General features: G+C 40.3%; 1 protein-coding gene across 2 annotated transcripts; it reads left to right on the forward strand.

Annotated features, from left to right (window-relative positions):
* Positions 1-929: 929 nt before the first annotated feature.
* zdhhc7 (zinc finger DHHC-type palmitoyltransferase 7) lies at positions 930-15,062 on the forward strand. 2 transcript variants are annotated; one of them, XM_034232193.1, is made up of 8 exons: positions 930-1,082; positions 2,347-2,445; positions 7,444-7,788; positions 8,464-8,588; positions 9,241-9,337; positions 9,895-9,976; positions 11,006-11,136; positions 11,934-15,062. In XM_034232193.1, exons 3-8 carry the CDS (start codon positions 7,444-7,446, stop codon positions 12,135-12,137), a joined length of 984 nt encoding a protein of 327 aa, XP_034088084.1. In that variant the 5' UTR covers positions 930-1,082; positions 2,347-2,445; the 3' UTR covers positions 12,138-15,062. The 2 variants fall into 2 exon arrangements, with proteins under 2 accessions (XP_034088084.1, XP_034088085.1); XM_034232194.1 differs by having other exon boundaries at positions 11,955-15,062.
* Positions 15,063-17,634: the final 2,572 nt, after the last annotated feature.

Consider the following 17,634-nt stretch of genomic DNA (forward strand, 5'->3'; position numbering starts at 1 on the left):
CTTATTTGAAAAAGAAAACTTAAACTGCAAGTCACAAATATCAGCATTTTCTTCGGCGATGATCTACTTTCAAAAACACTGCTATGATCCCCTCATGCAATTAAGTTGAAATTAATCATTGGAAAATGTAAGTACTTGAAGGGCACACCATTTTAATTTAAGACAATCACTAACTTATAATATATTTGTTTAGGCTTTTGCTAATCTTTTTTATAAAATATGTATATTTATTTGCATCCATACATGCTCAGGAGCATTAAACAACTGCACTTTTACAAGCTACAATAAGAGCTTTATTGTCATACGCACAGCTACAATGAATATGATATGCAATGAACAATGTAAGTCAGGCTCCTTTAAAATGCAACATTAGACATACAACAAAATACAAAAACAATACAAAAAGTGCAATTAAAAATCAAATAGTTCAAGATAATGTTGCAAGACTAATGTGCAAGTAATGTAGGAGAAGTTGACTATATGCAAGTAAAATAGAATAAGATGATGGGGTAAAATAAAACGCTGTACAGTTAAATATAATTTATATTTTATATAGATTATAATACTTATTGTAATAATAGATAGTAGGCTACATATGTGAGATGCAAACAGATTAATGGTATGACGTTGTGAAGGAGAGCTCAGGAGTCAGAACACTCTGAGTCTGCTGGTTTTTGTTACTTCCTTCATGATATTTTTAACTTTTACTTCTGTTTTAAATACGTTGAGTATTGTTTCTCAAAGTTGACTTGGAAGAGGGGTGTCATTGTATTCAGTAGCACCCACTAGAGGAGAACTGCAATTATCGCAGATTTGTAGTAGTAAGTCTCTCACAATCCACCAGGTGACGCTTTTCAAGCAAACATAATTTTTCCGGACATTCACGAACGTTAACGGAAAAACCCGAGGCGAACCCCGGAAGCAGCGTCGTTACTGGTCACCGACTGTCAGTCAGCCCGTTGTTAGAGCGATATGTTGCTGCTGCTGCGGGCACGGCGGTGTTAAAACGGCACTTTATCTCAAACGGGACTTCAATATGTATTAAGACGGCGTTCCCACCATCATAAATTAACAGTATTAAGGTATGTAGTTCAGCTCTCACTCGGGAGGCTCTGCACGGGCACTCGTCGGTCGTATTCTGCGTTAGCATGCTAGCGGTGTTAGCCTCTGTATGTCGCTAGTTAGCAAGCCAGATTTACAATGCATGAGAAGTGTCAGGCTAGCAAGCTGTGTGTGTGTGTGTGTGTGTGTGTGTGTGTGTGTGTGTGTGTGTGTGTGTGTGTGTGTGTGTGTGTGTGTGTGTGTGTGTGTGTGTGTGTGTGTGTGTGTGTGTGTGTGTGTGTGTGTGTGTGTGTGTGTGTGTGTGTGTGTGTGTGTGTGTGTGTGTGTGTGTGTGTGTGTGTGTGTGTGTGTGTGTGTGTGTGTGTGTGTGTGTGTGTGTGTGTGTGTGTGTGTGTGTGTGTGTGTGTTCAGTTTCAGTCACGACCTTTACAGTTATCATTGCAGCAGAGATGTATGGTTAAATCACAGTAGCTTATTATTTCACTGGATTTGAGGATGGGCAGTGTATAAAATAGTTTCCTCCACCCCAATTAAATCTATATAAATATAATACTGTCTCTTATATTTGAGTGAAGTAACTGAACAGAGGCTTCAATGCATGTCTTCGAGTGTTCAGTATCGACCAGCCGGTTGGTTTGGCATCAGGAAGGAGGGAGACTCACATAGTGTTTACGAAAAAACAGCATGTTATTGAAAGTGGTTCTCGGTCAATAGCAGTCATGTCAGTATCTCAGTATAACCACTGTGGCTTGGTGGTCAAAAGACAGGACAGGACACATGTACAGATCTGTGATCAGTCAACAGAATATTAGCAGTAAATACTTGCAGTGTCACTACATTGCTATGAATAGCCATAACGATGAGTGTGTTCCCTGGGATTAAAAAGGGAACACTTACACAGTCCTGTACACAATGAAGACTTAAGCAAGCGTTTTACAAACTGTGGCAATGTGTGGTAACTAAATGTTTTCATATTCAGTTGCCAGTTATAAGTCATACTCATGCCATTCATAACATAATGCAGTGTAATACAACCGACTACGTGAAGACGATATTATAAACATTTCAGTTGAAGCTGTTGGAGAGAAGTGTTGATGTCCATTTCATTGAAAGGTGTTTTGAAGGTTTGGTCTACACTCTTAACAAAAGTCATCCCGTTCGCAAGTGTTATTAACAGCTTTAGCTTGGTGTATAACAAACTAACAGACTGGGGTTTTTGTGTATGTATATGTTTTGATTCCAACATTAAACCCATTTTGTGTGTGTTTGTGGGCCATTTTCCAGGTGTCAGCCTCCATGCCAGGCTTCATATGTACATTATCCTGAATGCTGGTCCAGGAGGTGAACAATAAATCATGTTCTTGTGAGGAGAGAACATAAAAGGTAAGTTACCCACATAAATGTTATCAATTTGTACGTCTTTCATTTCATAGAGCAGAATGTGCAAACAGAGCAAAGCAACTCATGTTGAATTTCATGTCTGTTTATCTCTTATGCAAAAGCTGGAAGGGTGGCTTTCCTTATTTTGCCTTACTACTGAGTAATAGACAATGACTGACCTGTAGGTACCAGGGTGCATTCACTTGATAAGTAATTTGCCACCTGGCTTTTTTCATTCTTCCTTTAGCTTTTCTTTGTCACTGTTTGCAGTAGAATTGACAGTAGGTTGGCCATAAAGCTGTTCTGCCATTTTGAAATGCGACGGTGATACATAAACTCACTTAGCAAATCAAATCCTCTTTCTTTCAGGAATATTTTGGGCTGCTGTTTCATCCCATTGTCATTTACACTAGAGCCAGCCCTTGAAAAGACTTGTGAGTGTGTGATGACTCTGCAACAGGGTGAGCCGAATGACACTGAGGCTACTGCTGATTGTGTTTGTCAGATAGAGGAGGAAAGAGAGATAATGAGAGGGGCGAGACAGAGACCAGGGGCTCTTCTGTGGTTTCCTCTGGCTGGGAGGGGCAGGCAGCTAGACAGCCAGCTGCTGTGGCTTTAATGGACCTCTCTTCCATTGATTGACCACAGGAAGTCAATACGCCTTAAATTAGCCAATAGCGTTTTCTGCTCTGTTAAAAATGATATGATGCTATTTTTTCCCGATGTAAAACAGCACGCTGCTGATGGTTAATGGTAAACAACGCTTTTAGTTATTAAATAGACTTGTCAAAGCAATGAAAGAGGCATCCTTTGGCAGGCACTTTTACAAGTACATTGAATTCTGACCAGTAATATTTCTTGACATTTTACAGTTTGTATAGTTAGGTTTCACAGACTGTGGTGTGGGTAAGGGTTTTGTGTTGTATCTGCTGGTATTGCTAAATATGGAGCATTTTTCTCCAGCCTATATTATGGTTCCTTTATTTGTTTTAATGTAAGCTAGTTCAGCCCGTTGTTTCCAATATTTCCCAACCTACAAAAAAGTTTTTTGTTTCATATCCTGTCATTTTGACACACTGCTCTGATTACATCCAGCCAGATGAATCAGTCACTACCATTTTCGTAGATCCTGATACATGTCATTTTTGTGATGTCAATGTATTCACTTGGTGATGCTCTTCACAGAAGCCTCAATCATTTGAATTAGTGCTATATTGATTTCCTAAAGCCTGGTTGTTAGCCTTCATGTCTTCGATGCAGGAAAGTCTCTTTTTCTGTAAGGCAGTTCTGCTGTGGTGGCATCGTTTAGTGCTGCAAACATTCACTCATTCAAACTGTGACGGCTGTTTGTTTAGTCCACTCTCATTCTCAAGGCTACTTGCTGACAAAATGATGTGTTTACAGTGAATACATGGGGATTGCTCTGGTATTTTTAACTGCAAGCAAAGTAAAGAAATAAACAAAGAATAGAAAAATGTCAGGCTTTGAAAAGCAAACACCAAGGTATTAAACCTGCTGGGATCAGCCTGAGATCTCTCTTTCATTATCCACAAAGAGAACACATCTGCTTCTGTTATTTACTAAGGAGATTTTTTCACACATACTGTTTATATTTCACAATCATTAAAAAAAAAGTCTTATGCTGAGGCTCACACATAGTCTAATGATCCATTCTTTCATAACAGCTATGATTAAAGGCCACTGCAGTACACACACCCACGCTGGTGTTTTAAATGACTCTCTGACTAATAACACCTGTAGTCAGCTGGGAGTTGGATGAAATTAGGTATAACTCTATTTTGTACTAATAAAGAAGATCAAAATGTGTGGGTGGGGGAACGATGTATGTTGCCCCATAATAACAAGTGGCATACATGTGGATGGACTGTGGGGGTCCAGAAGAAAAAACAATTATCATGAGTTAAAGTCGCATCAAAGAGAATCCTCTTCCAGTTTTTTTTATATGGTACACACAAAAGCTTATTGTGTATTTCATTGTACTAACCTCAATCCCCACTGACATTTTTGTGAGTTTTTTAAAAGCAGCATGCAGTCAATCTCTAAAAGGGTATTATTTTTGCTAGAAAGGCAACTTCTCTGCTATCCTTTCCAAATGTAATTGTCTACTGAAGCACAAAAAGCCAATGACACAACACTTTAAATCATATTTGTTCGCAATATTAGTTCAATCAGGAGAGACGGTTTTGATGTAAGAATACATATTTATTGCCAGGAATACACAAATGAATGTAATGGAGTTTTGGTGATTAGGCCCCGTTGTGCAGGAAGTATCATTCGGGAGGAGAGAACCGATCCCATTAAACCCCCCGGGGTCTAGACACTGGTGGTGGGAATGGATAGTTGGGTTCGGTCTGAAGGGGAGGGGCTTAGCTTGACCCTGGATTCAGAGGGACAGGAGGTGGAAAGGGGTGGAGGAGGGTTGTGTCAAGTCACCTGAAATGATAGCTGTCAGAGGGGAGAGCACATTTTAAAGTTTTAGCGGAGCGCTATGATAGGCTTGTGAGAATAGAGCGAAGTGATTGGTTAAGCTGGGGAGTGACGCCCCCGATCACTTATTGAGAGGAGAGAGAGTAGTAACATGGTAAAATAGTAAATGATTGAGTAAAAGAAGGTCTTCCTGGTTGAACTTGCGCTGAGCTTCATATGTCAACCTTTTCAAGTGATGTCTCTGTCATGTTGGAATTAAATAATAAAACATGTCAGTCCTTATTCTCCGCTCACTAGATGCTCATCAGCCACAGAGGACATGTTTCTGTTCTGTAAAATGCGACCTGACATTGTGCCATTTGGATGTAAGTTGACCCCTCCAAGACCCCTAGATAACTTGTTAGGCATATAAGTGTAAGTCCTGTGTTACACCTTTATTACACAGACACATTCACACAATAGTATAAACTCAGAAGCTGATAGAAAGTGTGTCTTTTTCTAAATGTGTGTTTCTATGTCAGATATTGACATTTAAAGTATACGCCACATAGCGTTAGAGCAGCATAGCCTCGGATAAACCATTTTAAAGTCAGCATTAGAGATTTAAAATCACTTACTATTACATTTTCTGGGAGAACACTATTGGCCTGACACCAGACAAGTCTATAACCGACCCAATCACACCAGCTTAACCAGCCTCTTGCTATCTTTCCGGTCTTAATGCATAACAAATGATTGAATAGCCTCTAGCAGGAGACACACACATTGTACTTCCTCTCAATCAATGTCCATGAACTGGACTCCTTGCTGGATCTCTGTTGTTCTGGCTGCCAGGAAGACATCTTTGTTGGGGTTTGATTTCAGCTTTTTTAAACCTAATCTCCCTCATGTTCATTTCCATTTTGCAAGCAATTTGGATGACACCCACTGACATGGAAAGTTTAAGAAGCAAGCAGAAACGCACAGCAGTGTGGTGTTTCAGTGCTTCCTGTTGGCTGGTCAGCTGAACTGAAAGCTTAGCGCTGCACCACCCATATCACTGGAAACGTCTAATTTGATTAAACTGTTTAAGAGAAGGACGCAGTTAGTTGCTTCAAAGCATTACTCACAGTCAGCTAGAGTAACAGATAATGCAATAAACACTTCTACCTACCAACTGGAGTCCATAGTGTGGCTAAATAATGACCGATTCATGAGGTAATGTTTCTGTTAAAACATAACTCGGTGTAAGCTTGTTATTTTGTGTCTCCGACTTGTATTTCAGGAATGAAGGGGTTGTATAGAAATGTCTGGATTTGTGTCAAAGACAGTGTCATAAAAGCACAACACGTGCATAGTGAGTTTATATTACACACAGTTTATCATTTTTAATTATATGACGGACTATTACAATTTTCAAAGGAATCTCACTGCCATGTCAACATATTATGTATTTAACACCCTTTTTTCCCAATGATTATGCAGCACATGTTATGCACTTACACTCTTTTACTGCACTTGTGTTATCAGTAGCCTCTCACATTTTATTGTGTTGAAGAAAAAGCTTTGAAAACTTGGATTTCAACATTAAACTCTGTCCTAAATTCTGAAAACAAGAGTTAATAAAATACTTTGATTACGTAGTATCTACACTCTGATTATTTGTGCAAGGACAGGTAGACATTTGTAATCTAAGTTCAAGTGAATCTAACTGTAGCTTAACTTGCAATGTCTTTAACACCAAAGAAACCTAACATTACAGAATATGGAGTATTGTGCTGCTTTGGATTCTTTGTTTTGTTTGTCTCAGTGAGTCACAGTGAAGCATGCCAGCAGGGGGTCATTTAGTCTACGGATTATTATTAGCCTGTATTCCTCACATGTTCCTCAGCTGCAGGATCAGTTTCCAGAAGGGATCAGGTCGGCTATTGATTTATCTTAAAGCTGCGGACATAGTCTCTCAGGCAGATACAAGCACTCTCTTGTGACCTTGACATTAAAACAGAAGAGAAACACCAATGACTCATGCGACCCTGAGCATGAAGAGTTAAGACCTTTGCCCTGCAATCTGAACTGTTCAATGATAGTGAAAGTGTTTGTCTGTCTTTGGTTTACGCAAGCTGTCAGGTCCTGGTCAGACTGCCATACAACAGAAAACACAAATCAGGGTTCTAATGTGATGTTTTCTGATGATATTGAAAAGTGACCTTTGCTCAAGTGTTAACCTTAAGGAGAAAATATACACTTGATAACATTTTATTTACTTTAAGGCTTGTTTACAATTATTTTTAGGGTTTTTAATCTCTCTTTAATAAAGCGCCCATCCTTGTATCTTTTATTTAAGTGGACCTTTATGTATTCATATCAGTCTTTTTCAGTCCCCATCTTTTGGTCATGCTTCATAGCTTCAATAGCTTTCCATTTGCGTATTTTAAGCCAATAGTTGTGAAGAACAGTGTGTAGGCCTATTATGGAAATAGCTGCTGTAGATGTGCTGTCTTTTTTATTTTCTTATTGTGGGAAAACAGTAGCATTGAATTGAGTTCTGCCTCATTTATTTCCCCTCCCCTCCAGATGCAGTCTTCAAACCACCGGCTGAGGGACCTGGAGCAGCACCACCCGCTGCTGTCGGCAGGAGCCGATGTGGAGGCAGTGAGCCTGGCAGCGGGGGTGATAGTCGGGGGTCCCAACGCTGGCCACGCCGGGGGGGCCCGCACACTGTGGTTCATCCAGGACAGCTGTGGGATGGTGTGTGCCGGCATCACCTGGTTCCTGGTGCTGTACGCTGAGTTTGTGGTGAACTTTGTCATGTTGCTGCCCAGCAAGAACTTCTGGTACTCGCTGCTGAACGGGGCCACCTTCAACTCCCTGGCTGTGCTCGCTTTGGCCTCACATCTGCGCACCATGTTGTCCGACCCGGTAAGGAAGTGAAGGGAATCAAGAGTGGGTACGGTTGAAGATGTAGATGGAAGAAAGTGGGGAGCGAGAGAGGAGGAAGACAGGGTTTGAAAAGAGTCCAAAAGGGGTAAAAACATAGTCAACATTTTCAGCTTAAGATAAAAAAGAAGACAATAAATACATTTGGAGCTCCTCAAGACTTTCCAATCAAATACATTAATTTAAGAACAGTATTAAAGGATTTTAACCACATGTTCCCAGAAAGTAAAAGGCCCAGAAACGTAGTGTTTGCATTTCTATCACTTCTGCAAATGCTTTTCTTGTTTTATACAAAGGGTCATAACAATGACAACTTTTGCAGATAAATGTTCCTCGTAAAAATGTACTGATTTAGTTAGTTCCGTGGACAGCTGCTTTAAAATCTTGTTGTGTTATATTGAGCCTATGATATTTTTGTTTACCCTTCTGTAATGATGCCGTTGGTCCAGATAACAGGTTCTTTAATGCTATATTAATGTTCTGAATGCAGTCTATATATATAAACGCTAAACCTTTTTCAACATCCTAAAAACAATTGTTAAATTGTTTCAAGCACAAAGACACAGCTTGACTTCTCTGAGACATAATGGTACAATTCATTTATTTGGACATTTGTAACTGAGAGCATTTGTCTTTGTCTGTCTTCCCCCACCTTAGGGCGCGGTTCCTAAGGGCAACGCGACCAAAGAGTACATGGAGAGCTTACAGCTGAAGCCTGGAGAGGTCATCTACAAGTGCCCAAAGTGTTGCAGCATCAAGCCTGAGAGGGCACACCACTGCAGGTCAGTCTAATGGATACACAGAAACCAGTTGGGTCATTTACACCAGCTGTTAGCATCCAAATTATTCTTTTTAAAACATCTGTATATGCACATTTTTGTTTAAACAGCATCAGTGTTTTCTCACAGAATTTAATTCTATTTGTGGGGGAACCCCCCCCCCCGGCAAGAAAAGCCAAAGGCCCCTTAATCTATTTGGGTGGCACACGCATCCACCCCCCCCCCCTCAAATAAGAAAATACATGCAAGTTCATGGCTACTGTAGCAGACAACGTTCTTGTTGCTCTGTGTTGCGTTGTTAATGAGTGAGACACTCATGGGGGGTTTATTCTCCCAACAATATCATTTACAATGTAGGCATTTAGCAGACGCCTTATTCCAAAGCGACTTACAACCAACTACAGGGACATTCTCCCTGGAGTAACTGAGGGCTAAGTGCCTTACTCAAGGGCACACTAGTGGTGGTGTTCCAGACGGGATTTGAACTCGCAACCTTCCGATCATCAGCCCACCTCACTATCCAAAAAATAAATAAGAATTTAAAGACTTTTTTATTTTCACAAATGAATCAATGTATGGGAAACACTGACTATAGTTGAGTACTTTTGCAGAATCAATGTTTCATCCATTAACATCTTCTCTCTCCTGCCGGCAGTATTTGTAAAAGATGTATCCGGAAGATGGATCACCACTGTCCCTGGGTCAATAACTGCGTGGGAGAAAAGAATCAGAGATTCTTTGTGCTTTTCACTGTAAGTACACAGAGGAAACTAAGGATAACAGATGCAGAGTTTATGGATATGTTGATTCCTTTTGGTCACTTATAATAACTGAATACACAAGTCATCAGCCGCCTTGACACTAAGTGTAATTACCTGTCTTGTAACCAGACTAGAGGGGGAATTGTTCATTAGTCCCATCCTGTTAAGGTTCACAGTAATGTAGAGCACAGCAGGCCGACATGAAACGCACACTGATAGCCATTCATGACTCAACATCAGCACTTTTTACATGGCTTTATATGCTGACTGGATTCTTTTAATGAAAGGAATATAAAGCTGTCATGTATGGTTTAGCAGTACGGGTCAAGTGTGAGATGAAATGTTTAGTTTGCGCTCCTTACAGATGAAAAACTCAAGACACTCAGCACAACACGTTTTAACTGCATGTCAATATAGGTTATTAAATGTGAATATAGCTAACTAACATTAACACGGCATCCCTAAACCCAGATTGAGAGTAGATTCTCTTTTTCTCTTCTCTCTGTCACTTGTTCATTATTTCCCTGCCTCTCTTCTGATTCCTGCAGATGTACATATCATTGATTTCTGCCCATGCCCTGGGGCTCAGTGGTATGCACTTCTTCACCTGTATTAAAGTCCAGTGGAACGGTAAGCTGCCTCTTTGTGTCGACGTTGACATGTGTTTCAGTCAGAATGACAAACACAGGATGTCACAGAGATGAGTCAGATGAGTCATAAAAGAGACTGGGGTACTTTAGAGATGAAAAGAGACAGAGCAGAGTGGAGGAAAGCTGCTCTGCTGCATTGATCTTTTCCTGCTCCCTTGTGCATCTCTGTAGGAATGAACCTGAAAATGAAGACCGTATGTCTTTCCTTATACTCCAACCTCTGCTGCCCTGTACAAGATGTGACTGACTAAGCAAGAACATATTTTCAACTGATTTGAAACAGGGTGTCCGCGGGGTCTTAAAAAGTATTAAAAGTTGATCAATTTAGCGAAAATTAAGGCTATTAAAAAGTATTAAACGGCATTTTCCAAGGTATTACATTTTGTAGCTTGTTTTCAATAAGTATATAAATTGTCCAAAGAGGTTGTATTCTACAGTCTGCCTGAATGTAATCATTGCGTAGGTGTGTAGTGTGATTCTGTGTAGTTTATTTATGGCATCCCGTTGGGTTTGACGTCATCTGAACGGGACATCGCACACTCACTGCTTGATAGCGCTCCAAGGTCCGTTTACGCCGGTTGTTAAACATCGTTATGGGGAAATGCAAGTCTGCGTCCAAATGGTTAGAAGATAAGGAGGAAGAACAATCAATACTGTATATAGTAAATGTGAGGTAAAGTGTGTCGCCAATGTAACCGGTTAGAACTCAAAGTGGCGATGAGGTCTTCAAATGTACGGAAAGGGTCTTAAAAAAGCTCTTAAAAGGTATTACATCTGACTTCAGGATTCCTGATATACCCCGATAGATTCAGTTCAGTTTGTTTGTATGGATTCACTTTTACATCTTGTTAGTCCAGTAGCCATTTTTTAGGAGGATACATTGGAGATACTGTATGCACATCCAGTCCTATATTCATATTTGCATTTTTATTTAGTCAGATTTATCACTTGACATTTCAGTTCTTCAATAACAAATCCCCTTATCTCCCTCCTCTTCTCCTGTGACCAGAGTGCAGTGCCTTCTCACCAGGGGCGTCTGTGCTCCTGCTGATCTTCCTCTGCCTCGAAGCAATCCTCTTCCTCACTTTTACAGCTGTGATGTTTGGAACGCAGCTCCACTCCATCTGCAACGACGAGACGGTCAGTTTCAACAGCTCTCATGGGCTTTTCCCCTTTCGGGTCACTGTCAAATGAAGTTGTTTTAGAAATAGATTAAAAGAGAGCTCTGGATAAATACCTTTAGTCTCATCAACTATGTTACCAGTTTTATTGAATAAGCATGTATACCAGGGGTGTCCAAACTACGGCCCGGGTGCCAAATGCGGCCCGCGGATCATTTTGAATCAGCCCTCAACAAAAGTACAATGACTTAAGTATAATACCTTTCTGCTTGTCTTATGTTGTACTTCTTAAATATATATGTTCAAATCTATTACACAGTAGTATTCATGTATTATTAAGCCTAATTTTCAAATAAATTCAGTCAATTAAAGTTGGAAACATTTTCTAACAAATCTAAGTTCATAAGAAAAAAGCCCAATGACTTATTTATATAACAAGCTTGAAATATACCCTTCATATGTCCTCTTATGATAAGCAATCTGAAGCTTCTGTTTTAAGGAATGAGCTGCTAACAAAATAAAGTAAACCCTCTGGAGAGCTGTGAGCTGGTTTTTTCTTACAGCATTTTCAAGTATCAAGAATAATTGACCTACATTGGATAGATTTGTCCAACTTATAACTGAACTTAAGGGGCAATATACCTCACAGCGGCCCAGCCCTTCGTATATGTTTCTGTATGTGGCCTTCGGTAAAAAAAAGTTTGGACACTCCTGGTGTATACCCTACGGTTTTCTTTCGGTTTTCTCCCAATGCTAATACGGTTGTGTATGTTAGAATTCTAACAGAAAACTTAATGAGGAATCTTTTATTCACAGAGGCGTTTGCATGTCTTGCAGGAGATTGAACGTCTTAAAAATGAGAAGCCCACGTGGGAGCGCCGCATGAGATGGGACGGGATGCGAGCCGTGTTCGGCGGGTCGCCCTCCCTGCTGTGGTGCAACCCTTTCACAGGCCTGCGTCTGAGGCGCCTCTTGCTGCTGACCTACGGCCGCCGCGGGGGGGCTGAGTTCTCTGTCTGAGAGCAGACTGATGCAGCTCACTAACACCAAGACCCTCTCTAAAGCAAGATTTCTTGATTGCCTTCCTTAGCCATGGACAGGATGGACCTCTGCTCCCGGAGGCTGTGTTTTGTGGGTGACAGGGAGACACGCTGCTCCTCCAGTGGGACCACAGTCAATCACTAACCATGACTGAAAGTGTGTATTATCACTCTAATGCTGATGTGTACCCAACTCCTTGGGTATGCACGAGTATTCTGAACGACTGGAATATTGTTTCTTTTTTCGTTTCTCTTTTTAGGTAAAGCATGCAGTATGTACCTCAAGTGAGTCTTTTATTCCTTGTGAGATATCCAAGGTGAACTCAACTCATGCATCCTCAGTACACAACTTCAGCAGCTTTTTTTCTTTGCAGCGCACATACTGTAAGATTCAAGATAAGTGTTTGAATCAGCAACATATCTTTCATCATCACTGGACGCAGACAAGTGGATATCAATGGGGAAATGCTTGAAACCCTTCTATTGGACCCAGACAAGGAAATCACTGTCAAGGACATGCACAGACATGAGAGAAACTCGATGTGGAGCACAGTGGACATCAGAAATTGAACTGTGCTGCCTTGATTTGCATGTAAAACAGCTCAATCAGTCAGCATCTCAGCCAGGAAATGAGACTTTCACTCTCTTCAACTGAATGAACAGGCTACCCTAAACACAAGCCTCATTCTTATTCAAGACTGAATGGCCTTTCCTGTCCGTTCATCCTCTGTCTTGTTTTTTATTCATTGGACAGGAATTGTTGTTTCTTTAGGTTACTCATGCCAGTAGACAAAAATAATTGTCCATTTCATCTTTACATTGCAGTACATTGAACCCCTCATGTGTTAATTAGAATGACAATCTGAATCTTCTTTCGGACAAAAATCCAAGTTTTCTTAACTGCCAGTGAACACCCCCCCCCCCCCCCCCCCCCCCCCAGACCACTGCAATGCCTGTCTGTATTTTTATAAAGACGTGATTCAGTTTGAACCACGTTGGCTGCTGAAAAGACTGACCGTCATGACGTTTTAATTGTTTTTCTAATACATAGTTGTCTCTGAACTCTGAAAGCTACTTCATAGCATTAAAACTCTGAAATCTACATGACACACCATCGAGACGGATGCAAGTTACAGAAAACGTGGCGTTGCATGCTGCTTTGCCACTGAGTGTTCCGACATTTAGAGAAGGAGAACCTAAATCACGAGCACAACCTCCTCTGGCCCTTTGTGAGTTCACTCCGATCTGCAGAGCCAAGCTCCTTTGTTCAGTTAGCCGTGTTAGAAAGGAGCTGCTTTGCTGAACGAGTCTGAGGCACCAGGCTCATTATACGAGCTTTAACACTGAACAAAGTCTGGCCGAGCTCAGCAGATGCTTTCCTACTACACTCCAGAAATATCCGGCCTGTACATCGAGTAGCAGATATTTCCCCAGTTGTATTAGAACCCTTATCCATGGCTTTAAAACCATACAGTAATGTGAGTTTGTCTTTGAAAGCTTTCATCAGTATTGCCATAGTCATGAAAATGTTTTCATTTTGTGACAACTTGTCTCCTATTTGTATTCTGCATTACCAATGGGTCTGTTTGCACTGGATGAATGTGTCTTTTTTTTTCTCGACTTCAGGCTCCCGTTTGATTGGCTGGTGTTGAGTTGTCACATATAGATTCTCAAAGTCTCGTTTTTTGATGGCGTGTTGGACAAAACCCTGCTGTTTGTTCTGATCTGTGATTGGCAGGAGAAGGAACTCAACTGTTTACACTAAATGATGATATCTGTGGTGAATGATGTGCTATGAGACACAGCACTGAAGCTAAATGATATCAGGGGATGTTATTAACGCTGGCTTCTCATTCTCATTCAATGTTGGGGTAATATCACTATCCTATTCATATCCTACTTTTTCTATATTCAGCATGGTTCATTCAGTAAGTCCCGTACCCTGACATGCTAAATACATTGTATCATTTATGAGGTGCAAAATAAAGGAAGATAAGTTCAGCCTAACACACAGCATATGCGTAAATATGCACATGTAAAACTGAGAAGTCATGCTGTGTAGTTTGCTAGATGCACAGTGTAATCAAACAACAGCTGTTTTTACAAATAGTTGCAGTTATCGATGGCAAAAACGACATCCATAAAAGGACTAGAGCATTATACAACAAAACACAGGACATTGGAATATAATAAAATATCTGAAGCAGGACTTGAGGTAACAGAGGCTAGACTAACACACTGTTAAACTTGTAATGATATGTGTAGGAAGTAGCAGAACATCAGTGCTAATGATGGATTGTATTGACTGTATGAATATTTGATGTTGACTGGTTAAATGTGGGTACGCTTGGTTGATCAAAGTGTGATGGTCCTGTTTCATGGCTCAACTCAGATGCTGTAATTATAGAATCTTAAATGGGTGTCACGTTACAGGGAATGTAGTTTTACATTCAATCAATCAAGACTTTTTAAATTCTGTTAAGTGTTTTTTTCTTAGCCTCCTGCTGTTTGACTCATTGAAGTACAATCATGTGGAGAGGGGTTGTTTGACAATGTACAAACATGTGAAACTGATAAGGGTTTTACTAACTCTTGTTTGCAGGAGATTTGCGCAGAAAATGTGAACATTGTGTGATTTTGATTGAATATTCTTAACATGATGTTCGTTCACATAATTATCATTCAAATTGCCAGTTGATCAAAATGGTGTTTCCTGCTCTCCTAGGAGAAGGTAGCCTCAAGAACAAAAGTCCTTCAGCTTTACAAACAGAGTATACAAGTTATTATTAACAATATATAGATGGAATGTTTTTTTTATTAATGTGTCATAATCTTTAATGTCTTATATCTTTAATGTCATTATTTTACATAATAAACTTGATTAAATTAAAGCTATAGATTTTGATTGTCTTTCACTGTCAGTTGGATGTCTCTGAAATGGATTTCGCTTAAAGAACATTATTCATGGCCTCTTCTTGGACACTTTGAAAGATAAATCTTTGGTTAACAGTATTCTGAATTTCACTCAATTGTATACATTGTTTTTTGATTTACATAAAGAGCCCTAGCCCTTTGTATATTATGCATTTCATCCATCAGGACCAAAACCTCTCGCCACCTGGACAGCTTCTTCCCCTCCGCTACCAGCCTCACCAACAAGGCCCGGGACCCCCACTCATGGGCGTCACTTTGTTAGTAAAAGTGGTGGGGACAATTGCTCCAGATTTGAAATCAGCGTTGCAGAAGACAAAAGATGTCCCTCCCCCTGGGCGTTGAGCTTCGAGCACCTGCATGGAAAACCAATGCATAGACCTCTAGATCACCAATGTGCGTTTAGAACAATGAACGCCCGACTATAGGTCTTACTGGTATGTGATTTTGAGTGAATTTGTACTTGTATGCACACAACTAGCAGCCAGGTATAGAGGACAGGACATGACATAAGTAACACATAAATACAGGGATACAAAAATACAAGAATGAATCCATTTGAAAAAAAACTGAAATAAATGAATGTCACACTTTTATTTTGTAAAATAGCAAGAGGAGGGCATATTGTGATGGACAGGCCTGTCATAAAATGAGGTTTATATTAATCCCACCCTGAAGCATTTTTCAGGGTATGGTTCTAGGACTGGTACCAATAAATGGAGCAAGTTTCATGAATGTCACACTTTTATTTTGTACGCATAGCGTATATAATAATATGCTGACAAAGACTATGTAACATTTGTAAACATATATTTTGATTATTAGATGACAACTATGTAAAATTAAACAATACATTTTAAAGCACGTTTATACAGACAGGACGTAACAATAATGATAAAAAAAAAGATTAAAAAAAACAAAAACTGAAAAGGAAGTGACGAATGAATTTTGACACCTCAAATACGGAGCGAAAAGTTAAACCAGAAGAATCAAGACTATGAGCTACCACTAAACAACTCACAGTCTGAAAATTACCATTAATAAAAACCCTGAACGTTTACTTTTCGTTTTAAACATCGTTTTAAGGTGTAAACCTATGGTGTAAACGTGTCATATAGAGGTGCGCGTTCCCGTGACAATGGGGGCATTTCATGACGGGGAGGCATAATGTGACACAACACCGGAAACCCGAGTTTTCCCTGAAGTTAGCCGGCTAAGCTAAAATCCTGCTTCGTAGTATACCCCCCTGGTAGCCTTGTGTTTTCTGAACAGATGTAAAAAGATGTGAGCAAACTCTCGTTAAACGTTTGCATTTGTCGTGTAAAAAATGGAAAAAGGTAGAAAGCTATTTGACAATGTAATTACAATTATAACAAAAATAATAATAAAATACAAAATGTAAGAATAATAATAACAAAAATGAAATAATTTCAAAATAATTAAATACATTGCTTTTAAAATCATTCGTATATACAATTTGAACAAATTATTGAATTAAAATAACAATATTGTTTTGTAAATGGGGATGTGATCTAAGGATTTCAAATCAAGGTCTGCTCAAGCTGTTGTATAGCTCAGTGCAGGCACACCATAGAGGTTTCTCAATACTCTAATTTCCCCTCCTCGGTCCTCCGGTAGTGACCCGGAAATGTATTTCAGCAAGCCTAACAATTTAAGTCATGTTTAATGATCTTGACGGGCCCGGCGCCACGAGGGGGCAAAAGGGGGCATTGCCCCCTCAGTTGTATTATTTGCCCCCTCACTTTGAGCATCATTCATCCATCAAAAAGTACAATAAATGTCACAATTATTAAATAACTTTAAATAATTATTTTCCCCAATACACGTTACTACGTTTAGATCAGATATGTGGGCAGGCAGTCAAGCAACGTGTAAACAAGCCTCAACCCCAAGTGAGCTTGTAGTGGCCCGTCTACACTACAGGCGTCAAAAAATGCTTTCAACGCTTCGCCCATTCATTTGAATGGGGTGACGTAGGATATTTTCAAACTTCACCGAACTGCATTGTGGGCAGCATGGCAAGGCGTTGCAAGCATCGCGAGCGTCTATCGGCGTCAAAAGTTGAACAATGTTCAACTTTTGAGGCTCGATGCTTGCTCGAAGCTGGCGTCAGCCAATCAAATCCCGTTTTTGCAATTCCCGCCAGTACAAGCGCTAGCCAATCAAACCGCGTGCAAGCTGGGAGAGCCAGACCGCAGTTCATTTCCTCATATTCCAAACGAGAAATTACGGTAGCAAATCACCCGGTTCTTTCCGACCAGAACTATTTACCGGGATACAAACCGGAGGAACCAGGCATGGAGGGAGGTGGCAGAGACAGTGGGTGAAACTGGTAGGTTTTCGCCTGTTTGGGGATTTTATATCCAGTTTACTTCGTTTTAACATTGCTATTTCTTTGTATGTCGGGGGCGGGAGATTCATGTGATTGGTTGTTGGTCGCGTTGCTCGCAAAAAATCGCCAAGCTTCAGACACGCCCAGCTTCAAGCTTTTTCGATGCCTGTAGTGTAGACGGGCCGTTAATGTT

The sequence above is a fragment of the Gymnodraco acuticeps genome, unplaced genomic scaffold (assembly GCF_902827175.1).
Source record: "Gymnodraco acuticeps unplaced genomic scaffold, fGymAcu1.1, whole genome shotgun sequence".
NCBI classification, from domain to species: Eukaryota; Metazoa; Chordata; class Actinopteri; order Perciformes; family Bathydraconidae; genus Gymnodraco; species Gymnodraco acuticeps.

What these genes read in the sequence shown, in the direction of transcription:
- zdhhc7 (XM_034232193.1), top strand. Translation starts at nt 7,444, where the DNA reads ATGCAGTCTTCAAACCACCGGCTGAGGGACCTGGAGCAGCACCACCCG. An exon ending in GAGAGGGCACACCACTGCAG is followed by an intron (nt 8,589 to 9,240) that starts GTCAGTCTAATG and finishes TCCTGCCGGCAG; the next exon opens with TATTTGTAAAAGATGTATCC. An exon ending in GATTCTTTGTGCTTTTCACT is followed by an intron (nt 9,338 to 9,894) that starts GTAAGTACACAG and finishes TGATTCCTGCAG; the next exon opens with ATGTACATATCATTGATTTC.